Below are 20,348 nucleotides of genomic sequence, written 5' to 3'. Positions count from 1 at the left end.
GATAGGAGGTTCAGAGCAGGTGTGATTTGTGGCTCAGAGTTCAGAGCGAGACACTTGTGTGGCCACTTGAACAGTGGTGTTGGAGAAGACTCTTGAGAATCCCTTGGACTGCAAAGAGATCCAACCAGTCCATCCTAAAGGAGATCAGTCCTGGGTGTTCTTTGGAAGGAATGATGCTAAAGCTGAAACTCCAGTATTTGGCCACCTCATGTGAAGAGTTGACTCATTGGAAAAGACTCTGATGCTGGGAGGGATTCGGGGCAAGAAGGGGACGACGGAGGATGAGATGGCTGGATGGCATCACTGACTCGATGGACGTGAGTCTGGGTGAACTCCGGGAGTTGGTGATGGAGAGGGAGGCCTGGCTTGCTGCAGTCCATGGGGTCACAAAGAGTCGGACACGACTGAGTGACTAAACTGAAACTAGATCTAAATGCAAATATAAAAGCATTTAAGCCTGATGGTGAATCACCAAATAATAATACAGAGTTGGCATTTCCTAGCACATCTTGGGAGAATTCCTAGAAGTAGGTGGAAGCAGTAAACTCAGGCCCAGACTCAGGAGGGGAGCAAAGAGGAAGAGAGGGTTCCCATGGGCACACAGCCAGGGCCAGTGCCACTGCCCACAGCTGCCGGGGACCCTTCTGCCCTGGCAGCCCTGGGCACACATGCACTTGAACTTGAAGGCTGCCCACAACCCTCAACTGCTAGCCACCAGCCTGAGATGGACTCTGGACAAGGCAAACCCTGAGTCTCCCCTTTCCAAGGATCTGCCATCCCAACCCATAGCATGCTGGCAGACAGTGAAGAGTCTTTAAACCTCTGCTCCTGGCCCTGCTATGTACCCCGATCAAGACTGACCTTGACATTTAGCTCCCGCCAGACCAGGTAGCCACCCACTAGGCAAGGCGGGCCAGGGATAGCTTCCACTCTGCCTGGCCCAGCCTCCCTGCACACACGCCAGGAGGGCATCAATGCACCATGATTCAAGATGGCCACAGGAGAGCAATAAACCAAGGGTGGGACCCTTCTTGTGTGCAGGGCCCCTAGGGTGGCTGAAGCCGGCTCTGGCTGCAGAGATAAGAGTAACCAGAGCTTTAGGAAGGCTGAGCTGCTTGGAGTCAGAAAGTTTTAAAGAGCTTCATGAACAGTTCCAGGCGGGATGCCAAGATGGGAAATTAGATTTTCCAAGGAAGCAAGAATCTGCTATCAGATATCTAATTGGCAGTGGAGTATGAGTCACCAGGAACAAAGAAAGGGAGGCAACGTCCTGTGGCCCAGAGCAAGAGAGAGGGATTCTAGTTGTGTGGTTGTGTGTGTGTACTTTCAACTGCTGAGGAGAGGGAAGCTTCTGCAGAGGCAGAACAAGGGCAGAAATGTGCCACCATCAGAACAAAACAGAGAGACCAGAGGCCACAGGACAAGTGGTCAGGTAGAAGCGAGTCACCCCCAAGGTGGTATTCCACGGTCTTGGTGCTCCCAGCATCTAGAGAACATCCACAACCAGGCAAGCCCTCTGCTGAGGAGTGATGATGGCAGATAACATCGCATGTCATAAAGACATCTCTGTGGTTGTTCTAATGATGGTACACTTCCCAGATGGCTCAGTGGTAAAGAATCTGCCCGCCAATGTAGGAGATGCAGGGGTTGTGGGTTCCATCCCTGGGTGGGGAAGATCCCCTCGAGGAGGAAATGGCAACCCACTCCAGTATTCTTGCCTGGAGAATCCCTTGGACAGAGGAGCCTGGTGGGCTACAGTTCAGGAGGTCGTGAAGAGTCAGACACTACCAAGCATGCACATGTCACGGGAAAAGTTGTGGTGCCTGGATAGCTCATGGGTGGCAGGTGGCAATTTTGACTTGGAGTCTTTGGGCTTGATAGCGTGATAGTCGAGGGGACTTTTTAATGTATTCTTAGCTTGAATTCATGTCTGCTACTCGGGGGTCATTTTTCACTTTGACTTGGGGCTTGGTGCTACCCCAGTGTTTGCGGGGACAGGAGAACACCCAGTAGTCTGGATGGAGACAGAGATCTGGGGGAGAGAAGGAATGAGACCGACTGGGGGCTCCGTAAAATGTTTCAAGACTTCCTTTCTCACCTTGGAGTGAAGAAGACTAACTTACTCAAAATGCAGATGCTAAGAAAGAAAATACCTTTAAGTCTAAAAGCTCAGAAGTTTCCGTTAAAAAAGAAAAAAAAAAGCCGTACAGGCAAATCAAAGGACAAGTGACAATGGCGGAGAAAAATAAAAAAAGATGTGACTCATATCACAGAGGGCCAGTTTGCCTCGTACTTAAAAAGTTCCTTCAAAGTGATGTGAAGAAAGAAGTCTTAAAAAGAGGGGATATATGTATACGTATAACTGATTCACTTTACTGTACAACAGAAACTAACACAGCATTGTAAAGCATTTATATTCCAAAACAAAAATTTAAGAATCAATGTAAAAAAAAAAAAGCAACGACTCAAAGACAGACAGTTAACTCAAAAGGAAACACCTCTGCCATATATGCTCGGTCTTACTTAGAATAAGAGAAGTACAGAATTAATATAAGTCTGAAGACAACTTGGCATTTGATTTTGAATTTGAATTTTGAATTTGAATTTTGGCATGAATTTGATTTTCAGAAATCCAAGAGCTTGATAGTTATTATCATAATCATTATTTATCATTATCATTCCCTACAAGCTCTTTCTTTGTGGGGAAGCAGAAATTCTCACACACTGCAAGAGGTTGTGCAAACCACTACAGCCGTAAGGGCGAGAGTGTGGCCATCTCTATCAAAGCTGCAAATGCAAGGATGTCCCTGGTGGACCAGTGGTTAAGACTCCGTGCTTTCATTTCAGAGAGGCTTTCATTGCAGAGGGCCAGGGTTCTATCCCTGGTCGGGGACTAAGATCTCACAAGCCTCACATTTAGTGAAGCCAAAAAAAAAAAACAAAGACGTGCATGGTCACTTTGTGCCTGGTCTCTTCTGTCTGCCCCTGCAAACCAAGCCTCCACCTTCCCCACCTTTTACTGTGCCTTGGGATCCCATCTTGTATAGGTACAGCCACCAGCTGCCTTGTCCTATGGCTTCGATTGGAGTCAACCAATGGGGAGCCCCAAGGGAGGAGAGGGAAGACAGTGAGGAATATCTGTGCTCCTCACGCTGGACTCTCTCCTTTCTAATTCCAGGCTTGGGACGTTCCCTCTGTACCTCAAGCCCACGATGATAACAGCCCTCACTGCTGTTACTTTCAGATGCTATGCTCATCCCTATGGTTGGCCTGTAGCCTGCTCACACATTTGTATTAAATAGTCCCTTGATGAAAATCTTCCTTAACTTAGCCAGAGTTGAATGTGTTCTTACCTGCCGGGACCCTGACTGAACCCCCTTTGGCCTAGCAGTACTATTTCTGGGAAGCTTTCTCACACTTAGACTTGACATGCTCAGAATGAGGCATTTTCAAGAGAATCCATTGCAGAAACAGTTGGAAGTCACTCAAATGTTCTTTGTGGTGACTAGTCATATAAATCACAGTACGTCCACAGAGTAGACTATATGTAACTACATTAAAAAAAAAAAAAAAAAAGAAAGAAATTCTCTTTGGTGCAGATACAGAAAGAGCTCCCAAATTTATTTTTAAGTGGAAAAAAGCAGGAATTAGACAGGCAGTGTATATGCTACGTGTGTACTAAGTCGCTTGAATTGTGTCCCACTCTGACCCCATGGACTGTAGCCCACCAGGCTCCTCTGTCCATGGGGATTTCCAGGCAAGAGTACTGGAGTGGGTTGCCATGCCCTCCTCGACCCTTGGGTCAAGAAGATCTCTCTTCTGTCTCCTACACTGGCAAGCAGGTTCTCTACCACTAGCGTCACCTGCTATCTCCGATTTAGAAAAATAGGGTTGGGGAGAATAAGAATACATTTTTGTATTTGCTTATGCATGAAGGTGAACATGAACTTGGGCAAACTCCGGGAGACAGTGAGGGGCAGGGAGGCCTGGCGTGCTGCCATCCATAGGGTCTCAAAGAGTTGGACATGACCAGGCGACTGAACAACAACATGTATGAAGATATTCTGAAGGACTAACCAAAAAATAAAAATAAAAATAGTTTTCCGAAGGGAGCGAGACACTTCAAAATTTGCTTTTTCGTATATTTAAATTTTTGGAACCAAATGGCTATTGGTCCCACAAGCTGAGATAAAGCTCCTTGTGTAAATGGGGTGAATGATCCAGCTCCCAGAAGGGCAGAGAGGAAACCTGGAATCAGGAATTTCCTGCTGGGGACTTCCCTGGTGGCCCAGTGGTTAAGAATCCACCTTGCAATTCAGGGGATGCAGTTTTAATCCCTGATCAGGGAGCTAAGATCCCACCCACATGCCACAGGGCAATGAAGCCCACAGACCTCAACTACTGAGTCCAAGGGACACAACTAAAGAGTCCGTATGCTGCAACGAGATAAATCCCACGCACCACAAGTAAGACCCAGGTCACTTCAGTTCAGTTGCTCATATGTGTTCTTCCCATCGGGTGGCCAAAGTATTGGAGCTTCAGCTTCAGCATCAGTCCTTCCAATGAACGTTCAGGACTGATTTCCTTTAGGATGGACTAGTTGGATCTCCTTGCCATCCAAGGGACTCTCAACAGTCTTCTCCAACACCACAGTTCAAAAGCATCAATTCTTTGGTGCTCAGCTTTCTTCATGGTCCAACTCTTATATCCATACACGATTAATGGGAAAACCAAAGCTTTGACTAGACAGACCTTTGTCAGCAAAGTAATACCTCTGGTTTTTAATATGCTGTGTAGGTTAGTCATAGCTTTTCTTCCAAGAAGCAAGCATCTTTTAATTTCATGGCTGCAGTCACCATCTGCAGTGATTTTGGAGCCCCAAAAAAATAAAGTCTGTCACTGATTCCATTTTTTCCCCATCTATTTGCCATGAAATGATGGGACCAGATGCCATGATCTTAGTTTTCTGAACGTTGAGTTTTAAGCCAACTTTTTCACTCTCCTCTTTCACCTTCACCAAGAGGCTCTTTAGTTCTTCTTCGCTTTCTGCCATGAGGGTGGTGTCATCTGCATATCTGATATTGATATCTCTCCCGGCAATCTTGATTCCAGCTTGTGATTCTTCCAGCCCAGCATTTCTTGTGATGTACTCTGCATATAAGTTAAATAAGCAGGGTGACAATATACAGCCTTGAAGTACTGCTTTCCCAATTTGGAACCAGTCTGTTGTTCCATGTCCAGTTCTAACTGTTGCTTCTTGACCTGCATATAGATTGTCTTTGTCTGTTGTCTTTGCAGTTTAATTAGGTACTTCAGAATTCTGATCACCTAATATTGATTTCTTTTCAGATGTGAAAGGAAAGGAAGGACACATAAAACAACAAAAATGCTTTTGAGCCAGAATGTGTCAGCGATTGGACCACTGAATTTGTATCCCATGGGTGAGTGTCACTTTTTCTCACAGCTCCATCTACAGGGACCCTGTTAGGAAGTAGCCAGTTGATTTCCTGGTCCTGAGGACACAGTATAAGCTGCCCAATGTCAAGAGCCAAGTGGAACTTAGATAGGAATTCTGTGTTGATGGTTTGATATACAATGGGTTTCTGTTCTACTGGTGTTTTAGGAAAACAACTAAATAATCATAGGCTTGAGGCTCAATAATGAAGGGAGCTAGCTTCATTGTAATTTGAAGAGGAATTCCCCTTAATACTCTCATTCTAATCCAGGGTGGAGTTTATCACTCCATTCCTATATTTGGAAAGAGGCCAGACCCCTAGGACTTCCCTGGCAGCTCAGTGGTTAAGAATCTACCTGCCAATGCAGGAGACCTGGGTTCAATCCCTGGGTTGGGCAAACTGTAGGACAATATCTATGTATCCTAAGTGTAAAGAACGATTTCTTAAAGCTTATAAAGCACACATCATGACCAAAAAAGGTGTTCTATGAAAATTAAATGTTTTTCTATTCAACAAAGGGTAATAATGAAATAACAGATCAGGAGAATATATTTCAGTTCAGTTTAGTCAGTTCAGTTGCTCAATCATGTCCGACTCTTTGTGACCCCATGAACTGCAACACACCAGGCCTCCTTGTCCATCACCAACTCCCAGAGTTCACCCAAACCCATGTCCATTGAGTCAGTGATGCCATCCAACCATCTCATCCTCTGTCATCCACTTCTCCTCCTGCCCCCAATCCCTCCCAGCATCAGAGTCTTTTCAAATGAGTCATTCTTCACATGAGGTGGCCAAAGTATCTGATCTCCTTTAGAATGGACTGTTTGGATCTCCTCACAGTCCAAGGGACTCTCAAGAGTCTTCTCCAATACCATAGTTCAAAAGCATCAATTCTTTGGCGCTCAGCTTTCTTCACAGTCCAACTCTCACATCCATACATGACCACAGGAAAAACCATAGCCTTGACTAGACGGACCTTTGTTGGCAAAGTAATGTCTTTGCTTTTGAATATGTTATCTAGGTTGGTCATAACTTTCCTTCCAAGGAGTAAGCAAGCATCTTTTAATTTCATGGCTGCAATCACCATCTGCAGTGATTTTGGAGCCCAGAAAAATAAAGTCTGACACTGTTTCCACTGTTTCCCCATCTATTTCCCATGAAGTGATGGGACCAGATGCCATGATCTTAGTTTTCTGAATGTTGAGCTTTAAGCCAACTTTTTCACTCTCCTCTTTCACCTTCACCAAGAGGCTCTTTAGTTCTTCTTCACTTTCTGCCATAAGTGTGGTGTCATCTGCATATCTGAGGTTATTGATATTTCTCCTGGCAATCTTGATTCCAGCCTGTGCTGAATGGGAAAGACTAGAGATGTCTTTAAGAAAATTAGAGATACCAAGGAACATTTCATGCAAAGATGGGCTCGATAAAGGACAGAAATTGGTAGGGACCTAACAGAAGCGGACGATATTAAGAAGAGGTGGCAAGAATACACAGAAGAACTGTACAAAAAAAAATCTTCATGACCCAGATAATCACGATGGTGTGATCACTTACCTAGAGCCAGACATCCTGGAATGTGAAGTCAAGTGGGCCTTAGAAAGCATCACTACGAACAAAGCTAGTGGAGGTGATGGAATTCCAGTTGAGCTATTTCAAATCCTGAAAGATGACGCTGTGAAAGTGCTGCACTCAATATGCAAGCAAATTTGGAAAACTCAGCAGTGGCCACAGGACTGGAAAAGGTCAGTTTTCATTCCAATCCCAAAGAAAGGCAATGCCAAAGAATGCTCAAACTACTGCACAATTGCACTCATCTCACACGCTAGTAAAGTAATGCTCAAAATTCTCCAAGCCAGGCTTCAGCAATATGTGAACCATGATGTGCAACCTGGATTTAGGAAAGGCAGAGGAACCAGAGATCAAATCGCCAATATCCGCTGGATCTTGAAAAAGCAAGAGATTTCCAGATAAACATCTATTTCTGCTTTATTGACTATGCCAAAGCCTTTGACTGTGTGGATCACAATAAACTGTGGAAAATTCTGAAAGACATGGGAATACCAAACCACCTGACCTGCCTCTTGAGAAACCTGTATGCAGGTCAGGAAGCAACAGTTAGAACTGAACATGGAACCACAGACTGGTTCCAAATAGGAAAAGGAGTATGCCAAGGCTGTATATTGTCACTCTACTTATTTAACTTTTATGCAGAGTACATCATGGGAAATGTTGGGCTGGAAGAAGCACAGGCTGGAACCAAGATTGCCAGGAGAAATATCAATAACCTCAGATATCTCAAACCCCTCCAAAAAATTCCACCTGGAATAGATCCCCTGGAGAAGGATACAGCAACCCACTCCAGTATTCTTGCCTGGAAGATCCCATGGACAGAGGAGCCTGGCAGGCTACAGTCCATGGGGTCACAAAAAGTCAGACATGACTTAATAACTAAATAACAAAAAACTCCTATCTCCCTCCTCATCACAAAACCAAAATGTCACCCCTAAACTTTGGTTTCCACATTTCATTTATTATCATTTTTTTTCCATCGCCCTATTCATTTGTGCCTTCTCTTTACCTTTGTTTTGGTTCTATTTCAGTATCACTGTGTCATCCGTTCCATAGTTTACCAGTAAGGGATCCATGGTTGGGACACTTCTCCCCCAAGAAATGTCATGCATTGGGAAGGATGTGACAGTGAGCACAGTAGGGCCTCAGCTACTAAAATACGCCAACCCTGCCCTCCCACTTCTGAGTCGTGGTGACATCAGAAAACAAATGAGAATCCCCCTTCCCTTCACCGAGACCTTTCTCCCTCCACCAACCTTGGTAAATATCTTCGCCTCGGAAGTTTTAAAATTAGCAACATGCTTATTCACATTCTGAGAATTGTTCCAGATGGATGACTGCTTCTCAGGATGGTTCCCCAACCAGCCAACCCTCATTACTAGTATCAGTTCCCAAACAGCTTATTTTGGATCCACTGAGGACGAAACATCCTTGGAAGATGCACTGCTGATACCATCAACTCTTTAAGATCATTTTGTGTGCTCATTCAGTCGTATCCAACTCTGTGACCCCCATGGACTATAACCCGCCAGGCTCCTCTGTCCATGGAATTTTCTAGGCAAGAATACTGGAGTGGGGTGCCATTTCCTACTCCAGGAGGTCTTCCCAACCCAGGGATCAAACCTAAGTCTCCTATGTCTCTTGCATTGGCAGGTGGATTCTTTACCACCTGGGAAGCCCAGAACCATTTACTTGACCCTTTTTCTTTAGCACAAGAAAGTCTTAGTCCAATATTAATACACGTGTGTGGAAGAATGCCAGACTCAGAGCGACAGTCATAAATTGAGCCTGGAGAGAGTATTGTTTGCTTTTCTAACATGTTTTTCTTCTTTCCAGTGCACATCAGCCTCGTGTTTGGTATTTCGTATGTTGCGCCTGGTAAGAGATTTTCTTGACTTAACAAAATTTTGTCTAAGGGTGTGAGTGGGGGAGCAACCATTTAGAAGTCAAAAAATGTGGGAAATTGGATTTCTGAGTCCAAATCTGTTGCCATTTTGTTTGAATCTTTTTCCTCAAATACTTTCTCTGTAGAAGGAGAATTTAGCCAATTCTGATTTTCACATTTGTCTCATAAAACTATTACAGGAAATTAACACTAGAGTTAATTTTTAAACCCCTTAAAGGAATTGTTCTTGTGGTTGTTGTTTATTAGCTCAGTCGTTCGATTCTTTTGTGACCCCATGGACTGTAGCCCACCAGACTCTTCTGTGTATGGGATTCTCCAGGCAAGAATACTGGAGTGGGTTGCCACTTCTCCCCCAGGGATCTTCCCGACCCAGGGATTGAACCAGGGTTTCCTACGTTGGCAGGTGGGTTCTTTCCCATTGAGCCACCAGGGAAGCCCCTTAAAAATATATCCAGCTCTCAATATTCTCACTAATAGAAGAATGAGGAGACTGTGCCAAACAAAAAAATCTTCCAGAAATCATTTCTCTTTAATTTACAATTTTCCACCTGTTACCTGGTACCTGGTACCAGATAAGAGAAAATACATTTTTTTAAACTAAATTTCTTGTCTACATATAAACCTTCCCACAAAACTTCGCTATGGGTTAAATATGTATCCAGCCTTGTGATGAGCACTGGGGGATGAAGACTTAGCAACCAAGAGGTAAAGGTCCTAACCACAGGAAACTAAGATGCTCTTTTAAATTTTAACCATATAAGGCAGAGTTGACAAATGTAACTGTAAGGTTTCCTTTGCCACTGCCACATCCCAGCTGAGTTGCATAACTCAACTTCTCAATTTCACAGTCTGTGAAATGGGTCTGTGAGTCAAATCTACTCCAGCATAGGCATGGGGATGAAATGCCTGGAAAGATCCAATCTGGGCACACAGTCTTCACCTCCCCTGTGTGATGGGGAACAAGCACAGTGGGAAATTCATGGGAAGGAAAGCTTGCCATGGGCTGAGCTATGTAGGGGGGACCAGAGGAGGGGTTGAGGATTGACTTGAGAGCATGAGGTAGCCCGGGATAACATAGATCATTTTGATCCAAATTGCTGCTGCGAGCCTGTGATAATTGGGTGAGCCCAAATTCTGGTTTCCCTTGTAGCTCAGTGAGTAAAGAATCTGCCTGCAATGCAAGAGTCCCAGGTTCGATCCCTGGATTGGGAAGATCCCTTGGAGAAGGAAATGGCAACCCACTCCAAATGCCTGGAGAATCCCATGGACAGAGGAGCCTGGTGGGCTACAGTCCATGGGTTGCAAGAGTCGGATATGAATTAACCACTTAAAGCACTACCACCAAATTCTCTTTACACGGTGCTGAGTTCCTGTATATTACTTGTATTAGCTCATTTCTAGTGTTCAACAAAACCATTTCCTTTGGGTTTCCAAGATCCCAGCCCTCTTAGAGGGGCTTCTCTGCTAGAAATGTGGGAGTTCAGATCCCAAGGGACAGTTTGAACCATGGCCAAGATAACAACACTGAGTTCCAGATTTCAATCTTTTTTTTTTTTTTTTTAACTTCTGTTCCCTTTAGTTCTTTCAGATGAACATTGCACTTTAAAGATGAGATTCCGAAATTTCCAGTCAGTCTTATCATGGGAATTAAAAAACCATTCAATTGTACCAACTCACTATACATTATGGTACACAATCATGAGGTAGGTTTGACATTCTGTTTTTCTCTTGCTAATTTATATCATGTTCCTATTATGTGGAGAGTAGGGAAGAGGTGACCTTACTTGTCATAGAGCTTTTCTCTCTCTCTCCCCCTCACTCAGCCCCTCTCAGTCTCAGTGTTTTATTCAGAGCTTTAAAAGTCCAAGACAAAAGACTCCTCCATTTTTAATTGCACTGAATGCCTGAACACCCCAAAGTTATTTTTGACACACTTGTACTTAGAGAACCAATGCCAATTTCTACAGTCAAAGCCTCAGATGCAAAATAATTATCGTCATTATTCACAATCACTTCCCTAGTTCAGTAAGTCTGGGCATTGAAAGTGCTGCATCGTTCTGAGGACAGAAGTCCAAAGACCTGCTGACCATATTGATAGGTTATATTTACTCCTCTCTACTCAGGGAGGCACACGGGACATCAGAAACCCACCTGGTCCCGATGAGGACAGGCCCAGGTCCAAAGTCTGGCTCGGTCACTAACCAGCTATGGCCCTCGGCACAGAGCTCAGCCTCCTTGTGCCGATCCTCCTGCTCAGGGGTGGCTGCAGGGAGTCATGCCTAATGGACGGTGTCCTCTTCAGCTCTCTTATTCCCACATCCAACAATCACACTCCTAAGCCTTACTTTGGTCCAGTTGCCCCTCGGAGTGTCCTTAGTTGGCTGTTCATCTTATTGCTCTTACTGCTGCTATCTGACCTGCTGAAGGACCTCTGGTGGGTGTCTCTTAGTTGTTGGTGTTCAGTCGCTAGGTCATGTCTGACTCTGCCACCCCACGGATTGCCACATGCCAGGCTTTCCTGTCCTTCACTATCTTCTGGAGTTTGCTCGAGTCCTTTGAGTCCGGGATGCTATCTAACCATCTCATCCTCTGCCGCCCTCTTCTCCCTCAATCTTTGCCAGCATCAAGGTCTTTTCCAACGAGTTGGCTCCTCGCATCAGGTGACCTTAGTCCTTTCAATGAATATTCAGGGTTGGTTTCCTTTAGGATTGGGTTTCTCTTTGTTACCTGCTAACACTGTAAGTTTCTCCCTGCCTTAGGCAGTCACGTGTATCATCCACCTGCCTTTCTGAAGCTCAAGAGAGCAGATGTCTGTGTTGGTCCCATATAGGCTGACTTAGGACCAGACCGTGACATCCTCAATCTGAGAAAGAAGGAGTCTCAGGGAGGGGCAGTCATGATTGTCCTGTAGAATTAAAGAGATCTGGGGCCTCTTCCATGAACACCCAACATTTGCTAATTCATTCACCCAGCAAATATTTACTGAGCACCTACCACATGCCAGGGGTAACACTCGGAACCCAGATCCCTGTTTTCTTGGGGCAGACATTCCAAAAGTAGGTAGAGGTCTCAGTCAGCAAAGATATAACAAGCCAGGTGGGGGCAAGTGGTATGAAGAAAGATAAAGACAGGAAAGAGGGATCAAGAGAGAGAGGTAAGGTGTTCCACTTGAAATAAGGGGGTGAGAGCCGGTGACAACATGGAGATACTTCCCTTTGCTGTCCGCCTGAAACTGTCACAGCATTGTTAATCAGCTGTGCTCCCATACAAAATAAAATGTTTAAAATTTCAAAATTAAAGGAAAGAAAACCCACAAGGGACCTTTGAGAGCAGAGCCACAAAGGAACATGCAATCGGGGCTTCGGGTTAATGGACCCTCATCACATACAGGCTAACACTTTCTTTGACCATCTCTTTGCCTTTCAAAGTAAACGAGAAGATATGAAGGTCGTCAAGGACTGTATAAACGTCACAAGATCGTTTTGTGACCTCACAGACGTGTGGGTAAACACGACGGACATGTACATCCCCCAGGTGGTTGGATTCAGAGAGAACGCAAAGCTGGTCATTTGTATGGGCTCTTTCTTCCTGGCGCCAGACAGTGAGTTTGTCTTGTTTATTACCTTCATCATCATCGCTAAGCACATCGTTACTTGCTTTGCCATAAAGCAAGAAGTTCTGTAAAGGTGTTTTAGACGCAGGGCTGGTTTCACCTCCCAGCCCTGCTACCTCCTATCTCTGTCACCCTGGAGTGGTTACTTGGCTTCTCTGAGCCTCCATTTTCTTCTCCAAAAAAGTGGAATGATAACCTGTTCTTTGACAATAAGGGCTCTCTGTGCCTGTATAAAGCCGTCACTCAGGCAGGAGCAGCTGCTACGTGTTTTTGAAGCTATTATTCATTAAAGTATAGTTGATTTAGAATGCTGTGTTCACTTCTGATATACAGTAGCTGCTACTTTTTGCTTTGTTTCACAGCCTGACAGGAAGTGTGGAACAGGGTTCAGAAAGGCCTGTGTCTGAGCTGTCATAACTTTGGGGGTCTGTGTTTTCCTTAATACTGCAGCCCCTCCCCCAGATCAGATCCCAGTAGCGCTGGCATGTGTGAGCACCCAGGTGTGTGTGCACACGGGGCCCAGAGAGAGAAGCCTGGATGCCAGGAGTAGGCGTGCCCGCTCTTCCTTTCCCTACCGTGGGAGGCGGCTCCTTCTGGCCTTTGTGTTAACAGCTCCGGAGCAGCTGGCAGTGGCTGTCTGCCAGACTCCATCACATCTCTGGTATCCTGATCTTGCAGAGGGCTTTGCAGGCAGCTCAGTGGTAAAGCATCTGCCTGCCAAGCAGGAGACATGGGTTTGATCCCTGGCTTGGGAAGATCCCCTGGGGAAGGAAATGGCAGCCCACTCCCGTATTCTTGCCTGGAGAATCCCATGGGCAGAGGAGCCTGGTGGGCTACAGTCCATGGGGTTCCAAAGAGTCAGACGTGCCTGAGTGACTCAGCAGCAAAAGGAGCCATGTTAAAGGCTGTGTGGGTGTGCACGCACACTCATCTGTGCTTCCAAAGTGATGATAGCTGAATCCCATGGAGCAAACTTGGATACTTAGAGATTCTCGGAATTGTGGGACTGCGTGTTTGTGTACGTGTCCTCGTAGAAAAGAAAGAAAGCCCAACTTATAGAACATGGTACTCAGACTACTCAGACCATTGAAGAATGTATATTAACACAGTTATGAGATATCTTTTTTCAAGACTCAAATGGTAAATATAAAAAGTAAGTAAATACCCAGACTTAGAAGAAATGCAGAGAATATAGCTTGACACAGTCTTTCCGAAGGTATTTGGCAGTATGTGTTGAAAACCTTAACCTGGGCTTGCTCTAATCCCAAATTCCTCCAAGAATTTGTCCTAAAGAAATGATTACAGTCAAATGCAAAGACTGAGCTCTGTTAATACTCACTGATATGCAGATTCCATTCAGAAAAATTAGAGCCAATCTAACTGTTTAAAAGAGTGAATCAATCTTTTGAAGACTGAGAAAAAAACTTCACCCTTTTTGAGCCATATATGGTCTCTGTCACATAGCCTTAATTCATTCACAACCCTTTCAAAAATAAAAACCATTCTCAACTTTCAGGCTGTGCAAAATCTAACCCACAGGCCCTAGTTTGCCAGCTCATAGGCAAACATGCATTTAATATGTTTATGAAATAAGTGAAAATATACACCATGTAAAACAGTATGATTTAATTTTAGTTTCGGTACATGTGTACACTAGTTCGGTTTTATATGTGTGCGTGTATTTATCCACATACTGCATACACAAAAGAGGATTAACCGCATTCAAAGACAATTGCCTGTCCGTATTTTCTGATATTTCTGCAATGGCTATGTATTGTTATTATATTATTATTAGATGAGAAGTCATTTTTCACTCTTATGTTTCGAATACAACCTGAAAATTGTGAAATACTTTCACCCCAAAATCTGTCCTCCATCTCTTGTGGTAATAGTAAACAAATCACTTCACTTTTACTGTTCTCAGTTTTTCACCAAATAAAATATGCATATATATAACCCATGCCTCGAGGGCCACAGGAAATCAAAAAGAGAGCTGTAAAGAGGTATGGTTGTATCAGGACAATGGTTATCATTACGGTTATGCTATTTATTGATCAACCTTGGGGTTTATTTCATTTTCTAAACAGAGCCTTTGGACCCACCAGAGTTTGAGATTGTTGGTTTTACAAACCACATCAGTGTGAATGTGAAATTTCAATTCGACAGTCCCGGGATACTAAGTGAAGAATTACAGTTTTACTTAGCATTTATTGAAGAGCATGCAGGGAACAGTGTTAAGAGGGTAAGTGGTCAAAACAGTTCTGACTTGGCAATGAATACATTGCTAATTTGTCCAATGTGTCCATTGCTAATTTGTCGAATGTCCATTGCTAATTTGTCCACAGTGTGGATGATTTGGACAATCAAAACCGAAGGGTCTGGGCTTCATTGCTTTTGAGTTCAGGAAAGACGTCTCCAGGGTTTTCTATAAAGGGGAGTAGGGAGATGCTATGATAGCTGGAAGGGGAAGTGGGGTCTATGGAGGGACTTTTTAGATGGAAGAAATGACAGCAAGTCCCTATGCGGAGGGAATGTTCCAGGTGGTAAGGGGAGTGGGGGAGGGGAGTGATGTTCTGGAGATGAGTGGGCAGACTGTCATGACCTTGGGCAGGGGTTGACCTTGGCTCTGAGCAGGAACTACCCATCTGAGTCATAGTGGGGGAGGCGGAGTCCACGGCCACCAAGGGGGAAGGAGCTTCCAGTGAAACAGGAAGCAAGCGTTGCAGACTGCAGATCACATGATGACCACAAAGAACATCCCATGTGTGGGACCCAGAGTTCTGGTGCCCAGCTACGCTTTGGTGGTTTCCCTTCCAGGCCAGAGCACTCCCACCAGGGCACTTCTGCTCCGTCCCGCCATGCATGACCTTTAAGTTTATTGCGGGGTGGGGTGAGAAAAAAAAATTCCTCTTCCTTCCAAATAGAAACTTGCAGAAAAATATTATAGAATGCTGTATTTGAGCTGGTGGAAAGCTTCATTTATTAAACCTTTGGTAAGAATGTACTTTAAAGACTATAAACCATTCTACAAAAGTTATTTTTCATGAAAGAACCTCTTCAGATCATCTCTTTAATTCCAAAATGGAACAGAAGTAGCCAGGGAAGAAGAGGCAAGGTGTTTTTAGGGAAAGGACAGGGAAATTAGACCTCAGCTTCAGTTCTGCCACAGAACTGTGTGGCCTTGAGGAGGTTACTAAACCACTCTGAGCTACAGTTTCCTCATCTGGAGAACGGGAATAATGCCTACTTTTCAGACTCTTTTGATAATCAGATGAATTAATATATATGAAAGCAGTTTCTGAAGTGTAGATTCATATCATTAATGAAGTAGGATAATCTTATTTTCTGATTTTTGCAAGGTGATCTTGAGTAACATCACCTTACAAAAATGACATCCTGGAGACCTTTATTCCTCATTGGGTCTTTTTCTCCTCATTTGTCAAAGGAAGTTGCTAGACTAGATTTCATGGTTAAAGATGTGTGTGTTTATACATGTGCATGTAATTTTGAATAAATCATTTGCCTGAGTAACTTATAAATAACTTTTTCTTGCCAAGCCTATGATATTTCTATCTGTGTTTTTAAGATTTGAAGACCAATTCTCAAAGACTCTCTTAGGGCTTGCCTCTAAACGAAATTCTCACTTAATGTCTTACTGATGTTTTTTTCTCTTTTGCACATTTTTACAGCATCAACCCCAAATAACTGGAAACATCACCAAAAATTTCAATTATGTCATCGACAAGTTAATTCCAAACACAAACTACTGTATATCCGTTTATTTTGAGCCTAAAGATCCAAGAAAAATAAACAGATCTCCCTTAAAATGTACCCTCTTTCGACCCAGACGAGAATCAGGTATGACAGTTTTTGAAAATTCATGGTTTGCTTAATCTGAAAATCGCGAAGCACTAATGATATTTCATCCGACAAGGCACATCACAGAGATGTCTTCTGTTGGTCAGACTCTACCATGTGGTAGAGCTGCTTTTATGTTGCCATCCCATGGGGACAGTCAGGTAACTTCCACTTCAGGAGGCTAAAGTGGAAATGATTTATTTCTGGGGCAGGATCGGGTTCAGTTCTGTGTGGCCTTGGTTTGGCCGTTATTCAAGTCAAGTGTTGGAGGAGGCTTGGTTCCTGAAGCAACTGCCTGCAGAGGTGCCAAAGGGTAGGACGACAGTCGCAGTGAGGTCCACAGACATGGCCTGGCTCTCCAGAAGGTTGGCTGTAACTCATGGATGAAAATGGAACTTGCCAGTGTGGATGAGCTGGTCACGGATGAAGGCTGAAAGCCCTTCTGTGGCCAAGGTGTCAAAACAGCATACAACGTCCTCCCCGAACCTTCCTTCGAATGGAGGAATTTGCAGGAAGGACAGTCAGCCTTAGGAACATCCACTGCTCATTATTTTCTCAGGAAGCCAATTGTTTTGCCCAGAGTGAAAATCTATGAAAATCTCCCCCAAAGAAGCCTTTCTGAATTTCCCAATCCCAGTGAGAGTTTCTTTAGTGCTCTGATTTACCAGAGTCAAAATAAGATGAGATTTAGAAGGGAGTGACTGTAAGTGTGATGGCTTCTTTGCGGATGAAGTGAGCTCCACTAATTAGCAGCTGACATGTCAAGTTGCCTGGTGTTTGCTATAACTCCAGGCAGTGTGAGTTTATTCACCAGTGTTACTCAGAATCAAATGATACACAGATCAATTTTAAAGGAAAAACTATTTCACAGCTTTAACTTAAATCATGTTTATAATGTCAGTTACATATGGGTAAAACTTTGCCCATATTTAACTCAACATTAAAAAAACTAAGATCGTGGCATCCAGTCCCATCACTTTATGGTAAATAGGTGGGGAAACAGTGGAAACAGTGACAGACTTTACTTTCTTGGGCTCCAAAATCACTGTGGATGGTGACTGCAGCCATGAAATTAAAAGATGCTTGCTCCTTGAAAGAAAAGCTATGACCAACCTAGCAGCTGACAGAGGTCCGTATAGTCAAAGCTGTGGTTTCTCCAGTAGTCATGTACGGATATGACAGTTGGACCACTAAGAAGACTGAATGCTGAAGAATTGATGCTTTCAAATTATGGTGCTGGAGAAGACTCTTGAGAGTCCCTTGGACAGCAAAGGGGTCAAACCAGTCAATCCTAAAGGAAATCAACCCTGAATATTCATTGGAAGGACTGGTGCTGAAACGGAAGCTCCGATCCTTTGGCCACCTGATTTGAAGAGCCAACTCATTGGAAAAGACCTTGATGCTGGGAAAGATTGAGGGAAAGAGAAGGGGACAATAGAGGATGAGATGGTTGGATGGCATCCAACTATTGGACATGAGTTTGAGCAGACTCTGGGAGACAGTGAGTGAAGGACAGGGAAGTCTGGCGTGCCATAGTTCATGAGGTCGCAAAGAGTTGGACATGACTTAGCAACTGAACAAACCTAAAACTGCATATAGTCTCTTCATGCCTATGGCTCTTATAAAAACGTAAACCCAAAATGAATGAACATAATTTGCGTCCTAACACCAATTCCTGGTATATTATAAAAGATTATAACTCAGGAACAGGCAGAAGGAAGAGATACACGGGGCAAAACAATAGGCTTCCTGAGAAAATAATGAGCAGTGGATGTTCATATCCGTTGACATTTGGAAAGATCCCCCGGCAACCAACCCTGTGATGTAGAGGGTTGGAACTATCAGCCCCACCCCTTGACTTCTGGGGAGGAGAGAAGGGCTAGAGGTTGAAGTGACCACCAGTGGCCAAGAATTTAATTGGTCATGTCTATATAACGAGTCCTTCTTAAAAACCATAAATGATGGGGTTTGGAGAACTCCCAAGTTGGTGAACATACTGAGATGCTGGGAGGATGGCATGCCCAGAGACGGCACAGAAGTCCAAGCTCCATCCCGCATACCTGGCCCTGTGTATCTCTTCCTTCTGCCTGTTCCTGAGTTATAATCTTTTATAATATACCAGGAATCTAGGGAGTAAACTGTTTTCATGAGTTCTGTGAGCCATTCTAGCAAATCATCAAAGCCCATAGATAGCCCTGTGGGTTCTGCACTAACTCCTGGTACTATCAGAAACGAGTCGAATCTCTGGACACCTAGTTGATGTTGAGAATTGGTGTTAGGACACAAATTATGTTCATTCATTTTGGGTTTCACATAAACCAAGTGAAGTTCAGAGGGGCTTGTTCTGAATAACAAAAAAAGCTCCTTTCACTTTCTTTGCTCTTATTATTTAGGAATTTCTAAGGGTTTCAGACTTGAGGACAAAGACCAAATACGTACTTCTTATTATAAATCAGAGTGTCACAGCAATAAAAACTCAGATTAGAAATAGGACTTGACGGACTGTGGTTGGCTGAAACTCAGTCTGCCCTTAGGTGAACCTGCTCCTGCTGCTGCTGCTAAGTCGCTTCAGTCGTGTCCGACCCTGTATGACCCCATAGACGGCAGCCCACCAGGCTCTGCCATCCCTGGGATTCTCCAGGCAAGAACACTGGAGTGGGTTGCCATTTCCTTCTCCAATGCATGAATGTGAAAAATGAAAGTGAAGTCGCTCAGTCGTGCCTGACTCTTAGCAACCCCATGGACTGCAGCCTACCAGGCTCCTCCATCCATGGGATTTTCCAGGCAAGAGGACTGGAGTGGGGTGCCACTGCCTGACCAAAGGCACTGGAAGGTGATGTCCTTGCTCTGTGGTGACTCAGTGTCTCCCCTGACTCTTCCCTGTTTCACCTGCTAAGAATGGTCATATGGCAACATGCTGGCCCATTGCTTCATGCTTCCGTGGTAGGAACACATCACTTTGTATACTTCAGCGTCTGTTCTTTTATCATTACATGAGACAGTTAAGGTACAGGTATGCCTCGCTATCCAAATATTTCATGCCACAATTCTTGTCTGAAACTTCAGGAACCAAGTAGGTTCAGATCATGTGACCCCTCTCACTGTGTAAACTGGCCATGTGAGCCACCCTCAACTAGCTAAACCCAGGGACCAGGTAGGTTTGGATGGTGGGGGATTCTTAAAGGATGAGCTAGAACCAGAGTTAAGTTACTGGGATATCAGTGGTAAAACACTGATATCTTAAAGCAGTATTGATAAAGGGGGATTTATTCCAGAGAAATGGAGAAATGCCTCCCTCTTGTCAAATCTTAAACTAATCAGCTGACTTCTTTTCAGTAAGTTCCCCAGGGAAAGGTGTCCTCATCCATTTGACAAATGTTTATTGGGGCCCACTATGGGCCAGATACTCTTCTAGATACTGGGGATACAGCAGTGAATAAAACAGATAAAAATTCCTTAGTTTATAGAGTTTACATTGGGAGACAAAAGAACAAGATTCAAAAAAATAAAATATGTATTGTGTTAAGGGATGGTTAAGTATAATACTATAATACTCTGGAGAAAAATTAAGCAGAAAGGGCAGGGGAGGGGTAATGTCTGGTAAAGGATGGTCAGTTCAGTCAGTCAGTTCAGTCACTCAGTCGTGTCCGACTCTTTGCAACCCCATGAATCGCAGCACACCAGGCCTCCCTGTCCATCACCAACTCCTGGAGTTCACCCAAACCTATGTCCATCGAGTCGGTGATGTCGTCCCCTTCTCCTCCTGCCCCCAATCCCTCCCAGCATCAGGGTCTTTTCCAATGAGTCAACTCTTCGCATCAGGTGGCCAAAGTATTGGAGTTTCAGCTTTAGCATCAGTCCTTCCAATGAACACCCAGGACTGATCTCCTTTAGGATGGACTGGTTGGATCTCCTTGCAGTCCAAGGGACTCTCAAGAGTCTTCTC

The 20,348-nt window shown here is 44.2% G+C and overlaps 1 protein-coding gene across 2 annotated transcripts in view; it reads left to right on the top strand.

Moving 5' to 3' along the window:
- IFNAR2 (interferon alpha and beta receptor subunit 2) overlaps window positions 1-20,348 on the top strand; it is a 34,572-nt gene that overhangs the window by 5,628 nt on the left and 8,596 nt on the right. For both annotated transcript variants that reach the window (XM_070366853.1, XM_070366882.1), the window contains exons 2-7: window positions 5,350-5,441; window positions 8,862-8,903; window positions 10,511-10,634; window positions 12,360-12,532; window positions 14,632-14,786; window positions 16,234-16,402. In XM_070366853.1, the coding sequence (XP_070222954.1) occupies window positions 5,387-5,441; window positions 8,862-8,903; window positions 10,511-10,634; window positions 12,360-12,532; window positions 14,632-14,786; window positions 16,234-16,402 (718 nt within the window). In that variant the 5' untranslated portion in view covers window positions 5,350-5,386. The remainder of the gene's footprint in view (window positions 1-5,349; window positions 5,442-8,861; window positions 8,904-10,510; window positions 10,635-12,359; window positions 12,533-14,631; window positions 14,787-16,233; window positions 16,403-20,348) is intronic.

The sequence above is a fragment of the Bos mutus genome, chromosome 1, assembly GCF_027580195.1.
Source record: "Bos mutus isolate GX-2022 chromosome 1, NWIPB_WYAK_1.1, whole genome shotgun sequence".
Taxonomy (NCBI): Eukaryota; Metazoa; Chordata; class Mammalia; order Artiodactyla; family Bovidae; genus Bos; species Bos mutus.
This window is presented reverse-complemented; position numbering and strand designations above follow the sequence as displayed.